This window comes from Salvelinus sp. IW2-2015, linkage group LG23, assembly GCF_002910315.2.
Source record: "Salvelinus sp. IW2-2015 linkage group LG23, ASM291031v2, whole genome shotgun sequence".
NCBI lineage: Eukaryota > Metazoa > Chordata > Actinopteri > Salmoniformes > Salmonidae > Salvelinus > Salvelinus sp. IW2-2015.
Genome location: NC_036863.1, coordinates 10004036 through 10023187, shown reverse-complemented (window position 1 = coordinate 10023187; position 19152 = coordinate 10004036). Strand labels below are relative to the sequence as shown.

The following is a 19152-nucleotide window of genomic DNA, read 5'->3' as shown; positions in this document are numbered from 1 at the left end:
TCGGTATTGGCCAAAAATGTTATATCGGTGCATCACTAGCAAAAACCATTAAACGCTATGATGAAACTGGCTCTCATGAGGACCGCCATAGGAAAGAAAGACCCAGAGTTCCCTCTGCTGCAGTGGATAAGTTCATTAGAGTTACCAGCCTCAGAAATTGCAGCTCAAATAAATGTGTCAGAGAGTTCAAGTACCAGACACATCTCAACATCAACTGTTCAGAGGAGACTGCATGAATCAGGCCTTCATGGTGGAATTGCTGCAAAGAAACCACTACTAAAGGACGCCAATAAGAAGAAGAGACTTGCTTGGGCCAAGAAACACGAGCAATGGACATTAGACTGACATAATTTGAGATTTTTGGTTCTAACCGCTGTGTCTTTGTGAGATGCAGAGTAGGTGAATGGATGATCTCTGCATGTGTGGTTCCCACCGTGAAGCATGGAGGTGGAGGCATGATGGTGTGGGGGTGCTTTGCTGGTGACACTGTCAGTGATTTATTTCAAATTCAAGGCCCACTTAACCAGCATGGCTACCACAGCATTCTGCAGCAATACGCCATCCCATCTGGTTGTGCTTAGTGGGACTATCATTTATTTTTCAACAGGACAACAACCCAACAGACCTCTAGGCTGTGTAAGGGCTAATTGACCAAGAAGGAGAATGATGGCGTGCTGCATCAGATGACCTGACCTTCACAATCACCCAACCCAATTGTGATGGTTTGGGATGAGTTGGACAATTTTGGGTTTACTACATGATTCCATATGTGTTATTTCATAGTTTCGATGTCTTCACTATTACTCTACAATGTAGAAAATAGTAAAAATAAAGAAAAACCCTTGAATGAGTAGGTGTATCCAAACTTTTGACTGGTACTGTATATATATATATAGTTCATTTTAGGGATCAAAAGAGGAAATTAACATCGATACAATACATTACATCACATTCACATTCCAGAATACATGCCTGCCATGGGTTGAAGTGCAGCCGCATCCGAGTGTAGGTGGAGGAAAATATCAACAGTCATATCGCTCAGGAGGATGGAAAGGCAAACTACGTTTGAGATGCCAAATAATAGATAGAGGCATTTCAGTTGTGCTGAATACGCAACTGTATGCAACTGCAATACGGAAATGTGTTTCTAGTTTCTCTCATCAAAGGCATGACAGGCAAATCTTTATTTTCCCTTATAGTTTCAATAATTTTGTGGCTTTTATATAATCAGTGCTCACATTTTTATGATACAAAAAAGTATTCACCTTGCTAGGTTTGCCAGCTAACCTTGTCAGCGCTCAATAGAGGGTAATTGAGTAATCAAAACAGTTCAAACCCTGTCAACACTTAGGAAATCGACATGCAATGGGTCACAACCAGCTAATCACTACACTAAATTTACATTACGCCTTGAGTATTTGAAATTGGGCACATTTGGCCAACTTCACCGCTACATAGAATGTGGCGTGATACAGTATGTGTGGCGAGGTTAAGCACCGTTTTGCATCAGCCAATAGCGGGGAAATCTCCTGCTGATGAATTTGATTATGCTAAAACGAAGAAGGAGAGAAGAGGGCAACGTGTCCTGACTCCAGGGGAGGGATGGCAAATTATGGAAATGAAATGGGTGGCTGTAGAGAGCGAGAGAGTGAGTTGCAGTCTCCAATGCGGATTTGGATTCATATTGTCTATTTATGGTGTCACTTTGGTGACAAAATCTGTTTAAAGGCAGCATCCATCTTGCCGGCAGCCATTGAAGACGGCAACTGCTCAGCTAACGCTCAACCAGGGTGAATAATATAAAATGATTGAAGTTCACAGCAGCTAGATAGCTGTATCCACGGCAACTGTCATATCTCCCATTTGTATGTATCATCCTTTATATGCAGATAGATATCAACATGGGAAAGCCAGGTTAATCATGTATCAGGATTGCAGTTTGGAGCGAATCCTGCAGAGTGGAACTCTTATATCTCTGAGTATAATAAATGACTGACTTAGTGGATATCAAACAATTTGGCTTGACCAGTCTTATAATGTTGGACTACATACAGAATAAAGTACACCAAGAAGCATGCCATTGGAATCTATTGAGAATTAGATCTAATCAGACCAGTCAGCAATTGACTTTTGCACCCATGCACTAAAGACCTCCCTTGGAATCAGTCTGAAATAATCTGCTGAGTACTTTCCTCTGAATCCACTGGTGTTCCAGCGGACATCAGCATGCATGTGCCTCTGCAAGTGTGTGTAGTATCTTTATGCTTGGAGTCTGTCTATGTGTGTGTGTGTGTGTGTGTGTGTGGCAGTCTCTGTTTGCTTGGAGTCTGTCTATGTGTGTAAGCAAGTCTTTATAGTGTGCGTGCTTCTACCTGGTCGATGGAGTCCACGAGCCACACGACGGACGCGCCTGCAGCCCGCCTCGAACGCCCAGTTCTGGAGAGACACTTACTTACGCTGGCGCACATGTAAATGAGCCTCCCCTTATCTCTAAGCCCCAGGCAAGGCCCCCTGGGAAGTATGAACCACGGCGGTGGGAGGAGACCGGGATAGCATTGACCGGGATTGCAGGACTGTGTGTTAGTGTCAAGGTAATTACGGTAATGTGCTCCAATTACCTTGCACCCCCCTTGCCCCTGCTTTGTCTCATTTAAAGTTTTCTGTTCAAGACCGCTGGGGTTCAAACTGCTTTTCCTATAGCAGGGGTCCAAATTGCTGTGGAAAACACACTTCTATGACACAAGTCCTTCCAAGAATCCACCAAGGTAAAGCGATTTTCTCCGCTGTGAATTGAGCTGATACAAGTGGTTATTTTTCTCTCTGTAGAAAATCACACATTGGAAGACATTAGGGTGGGACGCTCTACCAAGTGTCCCTTTTGAGTGCACTTACAGGCAGTCCACAAGCGTGATGATACTGTGTATCAGTGCCATTGTATTCTATCATATGACACTAGACACTTTATGAACACGACTGTTTATTCAATGTCTGCAGTTTCACCACCCACGGAAGTGGACTGCTCACCCAGTGATAGAAAAAAAGCATTTGAGCAAAAGCCACAACACCATAAGGGAGTCAGAATTTAAATCGATCCAAAAACATGTGACAGATTTTAGCAACCGGGCATATGCTGCAGATTATGCCCCCGAATACAACTCATAAATGTATAATCATTAACTTTCCTGAAAACCCTCCCCTCAGCCATCTGTTATAAATACGTACCTGCCCGCAATACCCTTGTCCGTGTTTCTTTCCCTTTTGAGTGGCCCCGTTTCTATGATGGCCCGTCCATTACCATTTCCGGGTGTTAGATAATTTATTAATGTATTATTTTCCCTTCATGGCTCATAATGGTGTGGAAACAGCCTGTTTTTCTACTTTGCACGGAACAGCATGTCACAGCACAGCAGTAGCCGGAGTGTAGTCCTCTGGGCAGCTTTAGCACCAACAACACCAACACCGACGCAATACGCACTCCCCCTGCTCATATGATCTCATGCTAGTGTTTACATCAACACAAACGGGTGACTTTCTGTGAGGCTTGAGCAGTGAATTCCCAAGAGAAAAGATATTGGCAAGTCATGGGGACACTGGGTTGGGTTATATTGGCCAAACTTATCAACATTAATCGACATTAAGGGGCCAGTTTCCCAGACCCTGATTAAGTCTAGTTCTGGCCCCCGAATTTTGGGGGGAGATTTTCCATTGAGCATATGTTTTAAGTCCAGGACTAGGCTTATTCTGGGTCCAAGGAAACTGGCCCTAAATGTCGAAGAGAGGAATAATAGACACGTTTCTAGTTTTTTTGTACTGCCTCCCCTCAAAGACTTGAAATAATTTAGTTCTTGCCCATGTCAAAGAGACCCCTCCAGAGTTGATACATCATTACAATCACAGTCCGGTCCTCTGGCAGTCTCTATGGGGGTACCACAGGGTTCAATTCTCGGGCCGACTCTTTTCTCTGTATACATCAATGATGTTGCTCTTGCTGCGGGCGATTCCCTGATCCACCTCTACGCAGACGACACCATTCTATATACTTCCGGCCCTTCCTTGGACACTGTGCTATCTAACCTCCAAACGAGCTTCAATGCCATACAACACTCCTTCCGTGGCCTCCAACTGCTCTTAAACGCTAGTAATACCAAATGCATGCTTTTCAACCGTTCGCTGCCTGCACCGCACGCCGACTAGCATCACCACCTGGACGGTTCCGACCTAGAATATGTGGACATCTATAAGTACCTAGGTGTCTGGCTAGCCTGCAAACTCTCCTTCCAGACTCATATCAAACATCTCCAATCCAAAATCAAATCAAGAATCGGCTTTCTATTCCGCAACAAAGCCTCCTTCACTCACGCCGCCAAACTTACCCTAGTAAAACTGACTATCCTACCGATCCTCGACTTCGGCGATGTCATCTACAAATAGCTTCCAATACTCTACTCAGCAAACTGGATGCAGTTTATCACAGTCGCATTCGTTTTGTTACTAAAGCACCTTATACGACCCACCACTGCGACCTGTATGCCCTAGTCGGCTGGCCCTCGCTACATGTTCGTCGTCAGACCACTGGCTCCAGGTCATCTACAAGCTATGCTAGGTAAAGTGCCGCCTTATCTCAGTTCACTGGTCACGATGGCTAACACCACCCGCAGCACGCGCTCCAGCAGGTGTATCTCACTGATCATCCCTAAAGCCAAAACCCTATTGGGACGCCTTTCCTTCCAGTTCTCTGCTGCCTGCGACTGGAACAATTGCAAAAATCTCTGAATTGGAGACTTTTATCTCCCTCAACAACTTTAAAAATCTGCTCCGAGCAGCTAACCGATCGCTGCAGCTGTACATAGTCCATCTGTAACTACCCACCCAATTTACCTACCTCACCCCCATACTGCTTTTATTTATTTACTTTTCTGCTCTTTTGCACACCAGTATCTCTTCTTGCACATGATCATCTGATGATTTATCACTCCAGGTGTTAATCTGCTAAATTGTAATTATTCGATTTATTGCCTACCTCATGCCTTTTGCACACATTGTATATAGATTCTCTTTTTTTTTTCTCTACCATGTTATTGACTTGTTTATTGTTTACTCCATGTGTAACTCTGTGTTGTCTGTTCACACTGCTATGCTTTATCTTGGCCAGGTCGCAGTTGCAAATGAGAACTTGTTCTCAACTAGCCTACCTGGTTAAATAAAGGTGAAATAAAAAAATAAAATAAAAAAAGATAGTGGTGGGAAAAAGTCCAACTTCTCCATGACTCCCTTTAAAAGCATCTCAGCTATCCAAATCACTCCCCGGGGCAGCGTCGTGTACATTATTACAGGAAGACACCTTCCTTGGGAGCCTTTGCCTGTAAAATGTGAGTTGTCAAAAAAAGCCAGATCAATATCTGCTGTTTTGTGACAAAATTAAAGGGAGGACAGGTAAATAGACAGAACCTGCAGTGTAAAATGCAGCTCTCATCTTTGCCTTGTCTAAACCCCTGAAGGGCCTGGGATAACCAGGGGGAACTCGCTGCTGCAGCTCTAATAGAACTAATCTAATAAGTTAGTGTCATAGAATCAAATTCATTTAAGTTTCCATTTTAAACGTCAAATGAAGAAACTTGATTTTCATTACACAACACATTATACAGAAGTCACCATACACAAGTGCAATCTGACCGTGGAACAAGTGACTAGAGTCTGCCGTGTGAGCGTGAGCATTGGATCAGTTCAGACAAACAGATCTAATAGAAAGGGACAGGTTGGTGCAGGGGGTGCTGAGATGTTGGCCAGGGTAGGGGTAGCCTGGTGGAAAGAATGGCCGGCCATGAAAAAATGCACAGTGATATTATCGATTATAGTAGATTTATCAGTGGTGACAGTGTTTCCTATCCTCAGTGCAGTGGGCAGCTGGGAGGAGGTGCTCTTATTCTCCATGGACTTTACAATGTCCCAAAACATTTGGGAATTAGTGCTACAGGAAGCAAATTTCTGTTTGAAAAAGCTAGCCTTAGCTTCCCTAACTGATTGAGTATATTGGTTCCTGACTTCGCGGGGGCTATTCGATACTAATGCAGAATGCCATAGGATGTTTTTGTGCTGGTCAAAGGTAGTCAAGTCTGGGGTGAACCAAGGGCTATATCTGTTCTTAGTTCTACATTTTTGAATGGGGCATGCTTATTTAAGATGGAGAGAAAGCACTTTTGAAGAGCAACCAGGCATCCTCTACTGACGGGATGAGGTCAATATCCTTCCAGGATACCCGGGGCAGGTCGATTAGAAAGGCCTGCTCTCTGAAGTGTTTTAGGGAGCGTTTAACAGTGATGAGGGGTGGTCGATTGACCGCGGACCCAGTACGCACACAGGCAATGAGGCAGTGATCGCTGAGATCCTGGTTGAAGGTAGGCGTATTTAGAGGGCAGGTTGGTCAGGATGATATCTAAGAGGGTGCCCATGGTTACGGATTTAGGGTTGTACCTGGTAGGTTCCTTGATGATTTGTGTGAGATTGAGGGCATCTAGCTTAGATTGTAGGACGGCCGGGGTGTAAAGCATGTCCCAGTTTAGGTCACCTAACAGTACGAACTCTGAAGATAGATGGGGGGCGATCAATTCACATATGGTGTCCAGGGCACAACTGGGGGCCGAGGGGGGTCTATAACAAGCGGCAACGGTGAGAGACTTGTTTTTGGAAAGGTGGATTTTTAAAAGTAGAAGCTAGAATTGTTAGGGCACAGACCTGGAAAGTATGACAGAACTACGCAGGCTATCTCTGCAGTAGATTGCAACTCCGCCCCCTTTGGCAGTTCTATCTTGTCGGACAATGTTATAGTTAGGGATGGAAATTTCAGGATTTTTGGTGGTCTTCCTAAGCCAGGATTCAGACACGGCTATGACATCCGGGTTGGCAGAGTGTGCTGAAGCAGTGAATAAAACAAACTTAGGGAGGAGGCATCTAATACTAACATGCATGAACCCAATGCTTTTACGCTTACAGAAGTCAACAAATGAGAGCGCCTGGGGAATGGTTGTGATGCTGGGGGCTACAGGGCCTGGGTTAACCTCCACATCACCAGAGGAACAAAGGAGGAATAGGATGAGTACGGCTCAAGGCTAAAAGAACTGGTTGTCTAGTGCATTCGGAACAGAGAGTACAAGGAGCAGGTTTCTGGGCGCGGAAGAATAGATTCAAGGCATAATGTACAGACAAGGGTATGGTAGGATGTGAGTACAGTGGAGGTAAGCCTAGGCACTGAGTGACGATGAGAGAGGTTTTGTCTCTAGACGCACCATTTAAGCCAGGTGCGGTCACCGCATGTGTGGGGGGTGGAACAACAATGCTAGCTAAGGAATATTGAGCAGGGCTGGAGGCTCTACAGTGAAATAAGACAAGAATTACTAACCAAAACAGCAATAGACAAGGCATATTGACATTAGGGAGAGACATGTGTAGCCGAGTGATCATAGGGTCCAGTGAGTAGCTAGGCAAGCAGGAGGCACGGCGATTCAGACAGCTAGCAGGCCGGGGCTAGCAGCAGGCTAGCAGATAGTCCTCAGGGGGACGTTGCAATGGGAGAGTCTGTTGAAACCACCTCGGATGGTTACGTCGGCAGACCAGTCATGATGGATCGGCGGGGCTCCGTGTCGGCAGCAAAGGGTCCAGGCCAATTGGCAGAAGAGGTATTGAAGCCCAGGAATTATCTGATGGAATTCTTCGGCTAGCCGGGAGAAGGGCCTAGCTCGAGGCTAACTGGTGCTTGCTTCGGCACAGAAACCCTCTTGGACGGTTACGTTGGTAGACTAGTCGTGATAGATCGGTGGGGCTCCGTGTCGGCAGCAAAGGGTCCAGGTCAATTGGCAAAAGAGGTAGTTGAAGCCCAGGGATTGCTTGATGGAATGTTTTCAGCTAGCCAGGAGATGGGCCTAGTTTGAGGCTAGCTCCAGGCTAACTGATGTTTGTTTCAGGACAGAGACATTAGACAGGAGTAGCCACTCGGATAGCAGCTAGTTAGCTGCGATGATCTGGAGTAGTTCAGAGCTTGCGGTAGGAATCCAAAGATGTGGTAAAGCAAAGCAGTCTGATATGCTCTGGGTCGATATCGCGCTGTGGAGGCTGGCAAGAGTTTCCCGGGCTGAGGCTGGCAGTCCGCGTTAACGGTGATGACCGCTAGCAGTGGCTAACTGACTACTAGCTAGTAGCTAGTTAGCTGACTAGCTTCAGAACGGGGTTCCGGTTCAAAAGTGTAAAAATAGAAGATCCATACCACATTGGGTGAGGCGGGTTGCAGGAGAGCATGTTCAGTCCGTAGATGGAAAATTTGATTTAAAAAATAATATATACGTATATACAAGGGATGGGACAAGACAATCAAAACAGACATCCCCACTGCTACGCCATCTTGGATTAAGTATGGTGATATGGTGATCACCAGCCCCTAATCCCTAGGCATTCCTTTGAACTAGATTGGAACAGTTAGGTTTAAACAATATGGTAAAGAGTCTACACATATATCAGAAGGCAAGGTGAAGCAACAACCAAACTACTTTAAACCTATCCAATCCTTTCAGATCTGCAATAAACTCAAGGGGGTAGGGGCTAAGGGTCGATTTGAAATTCAGCCTATATTGCCTTATTTCACTGTTGTGCATCAAAAGGATATAAACTTTAAGTCATAGAGAAAATATAACAAATTCTGCAACTCAGTGAAAACTTCAACAACTAGAAAGGAGAGTGGTCGGTCTGATTGAGGTACGAAAACTCAAAACAGGGAATAAAATGCATCTCTCCAAGGAGAAGACATGATGGTCTACTACTAAATCCTAAAAATAAGTAAGAAACTGCCTCAGGGCTTAAAACCTTAGTCTACTCTCTTTTTATTCACAGGTTGATGTGAATAAAAAGCGGTAGTAGGTGAACAGTTACATGCAACTATCCTGCACACCAAAGAAAAAAAATTCAAAGCGGAGGACATTTCATTTAACATTTGTCCCACACTGTACATCTTGTTTGTAAGGTTTGTGTGTCCAATATGAATTGGATATCATCTGGCATTGTGCAATGGTAAATGTCTTTGACACTTTTTTCTCCAGACTGTAAATAACTCACTCACAGCGTGTGTGCGAGTGAAGTAGTAGTAGTGGTAGTGTGGCTACTTTACAGGTAGCTCTCTCAATGACACCAGCAGATCAATAATAAAAAAAGTGAGGGGATAGGACGGAGGATAGTTATCCAGAAAGTCTAGAAACCGTCAATAAAATCAAGTCAGAGTAGAGGCAGAGAGGATTTGGGAGGCTACAGGAGAACACGTCTATCCTGGCCATTATCAGAGATGACCGCTGATAAGGACCGGGGCTCGATGTTGTCCGATGTGGGCTGACAAGCCGCCCGTGGCAGGACAACACTCTTCCTGAGTCATCCGATCCGTGCCGTGCTCACGCCTTACCGAGCGGGCCTGACATTTCCCATCACCGACATGGGAACAAGATGAAAGGGCTCTGAACGGGGAGACATGGCAGAGCCACTGGACAGCAGGAAACAGAAACCCGGGCCAGGAAGTTGCCGTGTTCCTCGATAGCGGCAACAAAAACGCCAGAGGGCATAGGCATAAGAATATGGGTCACATAGGCTCTCATTTGTTCCCAAGGCATTCTGATATATACGGTGTACGTGAGGCCAATATGTACGTACTGTATAAGGCAGCGTTTTACTTACAGTTCATTGAAATATTATGGCATCATCGAATAAACTGTATATTAACATACGTACATGATAATAATTCTAATGCGTCATAAATGTAGCCCCACAAATGTAGACGTCATTCTCACCTCTGTTTATTCACCACTCCAGAGAGAGGTGGACTTCTCAATCTCAACAAAAACACAGAACAAACTCATGCTGCAAACTATGCATGTAATTATAGCTTTTCTGGGTTATGACAAGCATCACAAAGACGTGCTGGGTATGATTAATAATATATAATAGTATAATATATGCCATTTAGCAGACGCTTTTATCCAATGCAGTGCATACATTTTAAGTATGGGTGGTCCCAGGAATCAAACCCACTATCCTGGCGTAGCAATCGCCATGCGTTACCAACTGAGCTGCAGAGGACCACATACTGCCATGCACTGCATTCTTATTATTTCCATAGTAACGGAACATTAAAGGCATAGCTACCCCCCCCAACACACACACATGTGCACACATGCACGTTTGTTACAATGGGAACCGTGGGGGAGGGGGGCGGACAGGGAATTTCCAAGAGTCACAAAGCCCCACCACCTCGAATGTGATCCACTGCAATAACATGACAGACCTTCAAAGCCATAAGAAATGAAAAGGGGATGGATGGAGGCAGCTAGGGAGGGAGGGTTAAAGGAGGTAGACTTCTGCTGAGTTCAATTCATATTTAAAGACCTTCTTTATTACATCTTTAATCATCTTATTTTGGTGGAGATGCCTCAACAGTTGACTTCCAGCACTGTTTAATTCACACCCAATTGAGTCAACTGTCCCAGGGTCTCTCTCCCTCGGATGTTCCCCTCTTATCACCTATTTTATCTGGAGTTGTATTTTTCTCTTTTCCACAGAGACAGAAATGCAACACTATCACTATCCTGTATATGCAACACTGTATAATTCTTAGATAATCACAGAAATGTTAAAGAGGAGGGTCAAATATGAATTGCGAGCTGACATTTGAATGTTATGTTTCTAAGGCAGCCTAGTTTGCAAGGGAAAGTCATGGTTAAAAATCAGTTTAGGGGATGCACATTGCACACAACGTGATGATGGCTGAAATAGACAAGGTGTCATTCAATATTATGAAAACCTTTGAAACATCAGAGAATCTGGTGATCCATTTTGTTTCTCCATGTTTTAACTATGTACAGAAACATATACAATATAACTGGATGGAAAACCAGTGAAAAAAAATACATTTGGCATTTTCATCACTAAAGTGGCACTAAAATGGATTCATTAGAAAATGTTATGAATGGGATGGATGGACACCGATGAGGTGAAGTTAAAAGTAAATGCTTGATCTATATATGACAACAGTGTTAGGTAGGGCTGGGATGACTTCTTTAGGAAAACGTTGGAAAAGGTTGGAATAAACATCATTATGTTGTCATCCAGAGTCAAATGTATCTATTTTCTAAGCTATAGCACAAAATATTTAACAGGTTTTTAAAGGAACTAAGAGTTCGGTCTGCTTTGTGTTTTCACTTTAGCCATGGAAAAGTGTATTGCGATACTATCATCACAGGCCTAGTGTTAGGGTGAGGGATTGGGCAGGACACAGCTTGGAACAAGATATCTTTTGGGAGGGAGGGTCTCCTTGGGTGCAGACACCGCTGTGATGATGTGAAGACAAATGCTTGGGGCTGTCCTACTTGGTGTCTGGAAAGCATTTACCTTGTGAAAAGACTGTTGTGTGGATAAGTTCCATAAGACAGCCCACAATTTATACCTTTATACACATACACCGAAACACATCCAGCACATACGTATGCTAGTATGCACATACACACGTCTCATGCTTGTCCCCACACACACCTTGGGTTGGTTATGTAGTAGGAGTCTTTCATGTTGAACTGGGGAGATAACTCTAATGCACTATCCCTGCCTGCATAAATCATAGCACTGCCTGTTCCTATTCGCCTTAATGAGTTATTGAAGTCTAATTAATTCACAGTGAATTCCTAAATTGAAGTCTGAGAGTTTCCATTTTGATTAGGGGGGGCCGTGTTTACGAAGCGTTTTGCCGTCATGCCTCAGCTTTCGCTTAATATCGGGCCCCTCCCCCTCTATTTCTTCTCATCTTCAGGGGAGTAGAAAAAGAAAGCTCAATTTTCACGAGGCTTTAATGGATTTAAATAATCATTTTCTTTCGTCGGACAACTCTAACCCTCCCATTATGTTGACGGAGAGGAAGAACAGTGAGAAACACAGGGGCGAGGGAGAGGAGACATGCCTCGTATCCCCTAAGCTCTAATTCAACAAGAAGTGGGTCAGCTCATGAGGAATTTAATTTGAACAGATGTCAATTAATACCCATTATGCCTGCTCTTTCGAGGGGCTGCTGAACGCTCTTCGTCTCATGTTCTTGGAGCCGAGTCTTACATGAGAGATTCAAAAAGATTTGACATGATATAGTCCTTTAACTTCTTCACTGTGCCGGTTGAATCTATAGCGCTAGGGAATGAAGTAGCTAGGCCTCTCTGTTACAGGGGAAATTGAGTCCTCCAGTTATCAACATCTAGGCGTGTGTTCAATAGAGAGATGGTATACAAACCAGAAGTGTATTTTTTCCCCTACAGAATGTTGAAAAACAGAAACTTCAAAATGGCTTGACGTTCATGATTCTAGAGAACATCTCCCAATTGTCTTTTAATTACGTAAGCCCCAGCACTTATGTAAGGAAACGTTTCTGTTCAATACATATAGGCACCACTTCAAAGGACTGAGATTACTCAAATTGACTTGTTCATTTAAATATTTTTTTCACATTACTCCATACCTTGGTAATTGCCACAAGACACTTTTCCAGACTCAGTAAAAGTAATCTAATGAGAGGGAAGAAATCAGTGATTATAAACCCTACTTAGTCTTAAGAAAATAATCTAATGCATATAATTGGTAAGAGTGAACTCCCTGGACAAGGGTTAGGGTTAGAGTTAACCCTGGAGGAGGGTTAGGGTTAACCTTGGAGAAGGGTTAGGGTTAACCCTGGATAAAGGGTTAGGGTTAACCTTGGAGAAGGGTTAGGGTTAACCCCGGATAAAGGGTTAGGGTTAACCCCGGATAAAGGGTTAGGGTTAACCCCGGATAAAGGGTTAGGGTTAACCCTGGAGAAGGCGATAAACGATGTCAGTAATGCTTGGACAGTGCTTATGTAAGGCAGTAAGTAACACATTGACCATATTTCCGTATGAAAGCACACACTCGATTCCTTGCCTCCTTAGCTATATTGGAGGAGAAGGTCCAAGGTCCCTACCCTCTGACCTAGGAGAGATGATGCGAAGAATCCAGGAAAGATGAATTGAGAAGAAAATTCATTGAAATACCCACTTACTTGAGGGTGAACTGCTCCACGGTGGAGTTGGGCACCAGGTAGAGGAAGATGTTGAGGGTCTCTCCTGGCTTCAGCGGCTTCTCCGGCAACCTCAGGAACATGTTCTTATCCAGCTGCTTGTCCACCACCAACTGCTCCTGGCTGGACTGGTACAGGCTGATGCTACCGATGCGGAGGAGGGGGTGCTGAGAGGGCGGCTCACCCCTTGATCCTCCTCTGCGGCCCGATCTCTCGCCGCACTCCCCTCCGCTGTCCGGGTCGTGGAGGGTGTAGTAGAGCTCGGTCTGTAGGGTCTCCACACTCAGCTCCAGGCCCAAGCTGTCGCTGGGGCCTTTCCTCCGGCCCAGGGGGGCCACATTGGTATTGAACCAGGTGGGGGGCAACTCCAGCTGGGCCAAGCACTGGGCCAGGTTCCCCCATAGGCGGCACGACGTCTTGATCTCGCGTACGTCACGGAAGGCGTGGAGCCTCACGCAGGGCAGCTTGTCCTGGACCTTGAAGTCATCCCAGTCGCGACCTGCTATGTAGAAGAGCACCTGGACCACAGGGTTGCTGGAAAACACCCTCGACTGGACGATAAAGGCCCGGACCTTCCAGTTGACTGTCAGCCGCCCGGGGATGTCCAGGGGGCTGGAGGGCTGAAGGAGGTCCTTGGACAGGCTCTGGTCCTGGGCGAACGGGCCAAAGGTGATGTTGACGGCGGGAAGCTCCTTGGTCTGAAAGACCACAAAGCTCTCGGAACGCTGGAGAGGATGTCCGTTGTTGGGGATACCGCTGCTCTGGCCCGAGGACCTGGTCTCTCGCAGGAAGAAGGCCAGCTGGGCGTTGGAGAGCTTAAAGTTGGAGGGAAGGTAGACATCAGGAGGGGTGGGGGTGGATGTGACTGCCGAAGAGCTGAGGAGAGCATCTGAGCTGGTCGGGGATACTTTCACTGCAAATGCTGATCAGAGAGAAAGAGAAAGAGAGAGAGGACAAGGTTAGAATCTTTACAATGCAACATGTCATTTCTTTCTTTGCAATTTTCACCTGCTCTTTACATTTAACTGCGACAGACAGACAGACAGACAGACAGACAGACAGACAGACAGACAGACAGACAGACAGACAGACAGACAGACAGACAGACAGATTTTACCATCTCACCCAGTCAGAGAAGGATGACATGTGAACAGTCAATGAACACTAATCATCTGATAAAGGGACAGTATGTGTCAAGTGGCTTGCAGGCAGGTTGGGTCATTGTACGGTTGTACGCGTTAAAAGCTGCCCGGCCACTGATCTGTATCATACATGCTGTTCACAAGATACAGCTCAACACAACACGCTCAATCGATTGTTCCTCGAGCTCAATAACACACCAGTAGTCAGTCTTAAAATTGACTGAGAAGCTAACGATTGGACAAAATGCAGAAGTTTTTAAAAGACATTTGACGAGGACAAAATGTAAAAGCTAAATAGGGAGATAATTTAGGATAAAATAAAGTGGGAACAAACAAAAACGTGTTATATAATCACAAACTCTGAGAAAAGAACAACTGAAAACATATACCCTCAAGCTATAACATACAATCTGCTCAGGCATAGGACACAGTCATAAAGAAACAGTATTGATGTGACATACTTATCAGAAGTACCAAGAATAGGGCATAAAAGTGCCAAAGCCTTTCCAGACAGACCAAATCAGAGATTAAAAGTCCCATGTTCCAAATGTTCTGGCATTGAAAGTATATTTCCTTGAATAGCCTTTGAAAAGCGTATATCCAATCATCAGTAGAGTTTGCAGTCACACAATTAACCAATCCTCAAGCATCAGTAAAAAAAATATCTCCACAGATATTCACTGTACTGGAACAGATTTCTCAGTGGTTCAATTGCTTGCACTGCAGCACACGCCTGTGGGGGACCTACAGAGGTTCTTGAACCTCTGCTTCTATTCCCTTTGGTGCAGTCGTGGTCCACAGCAAATACACACAGAGGCTCTTTGAATCCAGTCCACATGCAGCTTCACTCTGGCAGCAGTCCCTTATAGACCAAACCCCTCCTCGCTAGCTGGGTCTAATGCTGTAGACAAAGCCTTGACACCGCCCCGTCTCGCCACACCTAGCCTCAGTCTATAATCACCATTTTAGCTCCCAGCCAGAGCTAAGACAGACAGGCCTCAAAGGACTCTTGAACCACACACTTGCGGGGAAAAAAATCTCCAGCTCGATTCATCCTCTCCCACAGGACGTGTTCAGGCAGGCTCTTCTGTTTGTGTGTGAGTCCGTGAGTGAGTGAGTGTCTGTATGTGTTAGAGGGGAGGGGTGAGGTGGGAATGGGGGAGGAATGTATTACTTAAATGCCTTCAGGCAAAGAGAGTGAGCGGGAGAGGGGGGGGGGATTAGCTAAAGATCATTGACGAATTAGCTCTCCCTCTACTCCTCACTCTCCTCCTCTCTTCTTCTGCCACAGGCCCCCGAGAAAGAGAATGAGGGTACATGGGGGAGGGGGAGGGTTAGGGGATTTCGACTACTTTTCCCCCTAAATCACAAGTGGCTTGAATTCCTACAATAAAAAAAAAGGGAATTCTTGGATGTATGTGTGGGCCAGGCCTACACTCGGCATCACGCTCAACAGGAGGCCGGAAAAAAGATGAAGGGGCCTGTTGTTCATTCCACCACGAACCGTTTCACTTATTTCCACATCAACAAGATAAACTGAATAATTCTCATCTCGCAATGAGGTAGATGTTCTTGAGCACTGTTTTTATCAGTTATTTTCAGTTATGTATCAGATTTCCCAAAGGACTACGGATGATTTTGCATATCTGCTTGAGGAACTTCAGTACATTTCTCAGAGTTGTCGGAGCCTCCTTCAAAAATGATTTCATGTAATTTATAGCTGATTTTGCGTTATCGGGAAAAAAGGGGTCCATTCATCGCGATATGGATTTTTGACCATATCGCCCAGCTCTAGTCAAACAAATGGTGCACTCCCACAGTGTGGTCCGACTGACCGTCTGAGGGCCAGGCAATGAAGTACCTCTTTAGGGAAGTGACATGATACTCTCATGTCTGCAGAGCAAAGCAACGCTGTTCCATTAGAGACCACATTAGCTGCTTGAGTGTCTCTTCATCTCTTTCTAAACACGCGTAATGCACACAACCGACTGCTCTTGTATAGTCCCCCTCCCTCCTACTGTGTACTCCAGCCCCGAGGCACACTATGGTCTGATTGAGGGGGCATGATTTACGGCCCACAATGCACTGGGGTACTTCCCCTCTTCACCTGGGGTGCTCTTCCTTTTCGTTGCTGCTGTATCAAAGTGCGGTGGGGATGGGGGAGCAGATGGAGCTTACAAATGGAAATCTGATAGTTTGTCCCTCCCCCATTACCATTTGGCTTCCTATTAGACCTAAGGGCCAAATTTAGTGGCTTCTCTTCCTGTTGCATGCTCTGTTAACATGATACACATCTGTTGGGTGGGGGGAAATGAATGTGTAGCACTAGCTAGCATCACCTCAGGGCTCTTTCCATCTATCAGAACATTTGCCCTGATGGGGATTAATGAAACATTTTGCCCACTATTGGTTGTTAAGGTTGGGGCCATTTCATTCAGCTTAGTGTGTACTATTATGTTGCAAACCATTTCTCCCTCAAGATTACATTTCCCCCCCATGTAAGATAAAAAAGATAATATTACATAATATAATGCAGAAATAACCTTCTCTTATCCTCCAACTTGTTAGGATGCATCAAGTCAATTTATAATTTCAGAGGGTTTATTTATTGATAAAAAGTGATGAAATGTAGACATCAGTGAAACGTTAATAATTTGCAGAGGGCTAGAATGACATAAAGCTGGATCTGTTTCATCTTGCTACTTTATGCTAATCACTTGCTCAATGGCCACAACTCAGACAGTCTGCTGCATTAGTTAGATAGGAGTTAGCATAACAAACAATGGTTGCAAATAAGTTGATTTGCATAAAAAAACTGGGCATTTGCTTTGAGGCTTTCAGTGTCTCATGTCTGGGTATTAGTTCACAGACACAGCAACGCACAGTATCCTGAAAACGAAACCCACAGCAAATATGTAATTAGTGTTGTAATGCCTCTTATATCAGTACAAACACAGCAACATCATTTCTTGGCAAACCTGCCTACTTTGTAGCACCCCTCATCTCCCATCAAAGCTCCACTGCCTCCAATGGTATTTGTTTACACATTGGAGGGCGAATGCTGCAGGGAAAGTTATATGTTAGAGTAGGGTGCTGGTATTTTTGTTTTGCCTCCTTTTCTCTGGTGGGGGTTCAATTTGCCACTTGCGCCTTTGAAATGTGCAAATCACAGTTTCTGTCAAATAGGCCAACACTGAAGAGGGGAACATGCTATATAAACATACTCTAGCTTAATAATGAGTGATGTGAGAAAAACGTACATCTACAAGGGAGTTATAGTACTTTATTCTCTGTTTAAGTAACAGCGCTGGTTTGCTGATGCCATGAAAAGGCTACTGTGGCTAGTGCTGAGCGATTAATGCTTTTTGAGGTCGATTCGGTTTCAGTTTGATTATTAAAAAATAATAACAGTTTTCAATTTTGGTTTTGAATTACATGAAATGTATTATGAAATAATGACATTACAATAATTTTTAATGGACATTTGTTAATGGAAATTCCAAAGCCAAAAATAGTGAACATTCAATTGCCAAAACATTGAAAATATTCCATTGTCTCTGTCAGGTCCACATTGGGTAGAAATCAACAGACAAATAGGAAATTACTACGGAATAATACAATATTTCAGTTGTGTATACTACAAAATGTTTAGATGGCCAGGCCATCTAACGTTATGTGCTCCCCATACTGTACTGTCTTTAGTTATCGTATTTAGTTAGCCTGCCTAAGTATGCTTCAGAGCTGTCTAACTAAATAATGTTTACTAGTTATTCAGCGTAAATAAGGTATACTTTTACAAACGGTCTCTGTTCCTCTCGTTGTTGTACTGTGTACAGTACATTCCTCTCTCATGCGGTTTATGCAGTCTGCGTGTATCTAACATACAGTAGCAGGCGTAAAATTGTATCTGGATACAATGACGAGATGCTCATGTCTATGCCCTAACCAATGGGAGTCGTTTAACCAAAGGTGGGAAGGCAGGCAACAAGCTTAGTTAAAAAATAAGCCCATAGAAAGGCATTGGGCTTATTTTGGACAGATTTTGGAGAGAGTGAAGACTCTGAGCCGGAATAAAATTGCGCAATGATTATGATATTTTAGTTAATTACCACATTTCAGCACTGAACTAGGTTGAATATTTGCTTAATAAAAACTACCAATCCCGGGGGCCTCCCAAGTGGCGCAGCGGTTTAAGGCACTCCATTGCAGTGCTTGAGGCGTCACTACAGACCCGAGTTTGATCCCAGGCTGTGTCACAACCGGCCGTGACCGGGAATCCCATAGGGCGGCGAACAATTGGCCCAGCGTCGTCCGGGTTAGGGGAGGGTTTGGCCAGGGGGTTTTACTTGGCTCATCACGCTCTAGTGACTACTTGTGGTAGGCCGGGCACCTGCAGGCTGATCTCGGTTGTCAGTTGAATGGTGTTTCTTCCGACACATTGGTGTAGCTGGCTTCTGGGTTAAGCGGGCGGGTAAGAAGCGTGGTTTGGCGGGTCATGTTTCGGAGGACGTATGACTTGACCTTTGCCTCTACCGAGCCCGTTGGGGAGTTGCAATGATGAGACAAGATTGTAATTGGATCGCAATTGGAGCCACTAACAGCCACTAACAGCATGTGAAATTTATTGTCAATCAGTGTTGCTTCCTAAGTGGACAGTTTGATTTCACAGAAGTGTGATTGACTTGGAGTTACATTGTGTTTTTTAAGTGTTCCCTTTATTTTTTTGAGCAGTGTATATATACACTGCTCAAAATATATATATATATATTAAAGATTTAATATTTTTTTTATAAACAATACAAAACATACACATACAAATGACTACATCACACATGCCCAGACCTACTAGCACACACCCCCATCTCCAGCGCCCGCATCACTTTACGCCACATGGCCTGGAAATCGCACCATTTTGTT

General features: G+C 44.5%; 1 protein-coding gene across 3 annotated transcripts in view; it reads right to left on the bottom strand.

Annotated features, from left to right (window-relative positions):
• Positions 1-19152, bottom strand: part of tmem132e (transmembrane protein 132E) — a 350212-nt gene that overhangs the window by 75664 nt on the left and 255396 nt on the right. For 2 of the 3 annotated variants that reach the window (XM_023967879.2, XM_023967880.2), the window contains exons 1-2: positions 14697-15377; positions 13076-14015 (exon numbers count right to left, since the gene is read on the bottom strand). In XM_023967879.2, the coding sequence (XP_023823647.1) occupies positions 13076-14015; positions 14697-14775 (1019 nt within the window). In that variant the 5' untranslated portion in view covers positions 14776-15377. Of the gene's footprint in view, positions 1-13075; positions 14016-14696; positions 15378-19152 lie in introns of those variants that run through there. The other variant, XM_023967881.2, reaches the window with a different exon arrangement.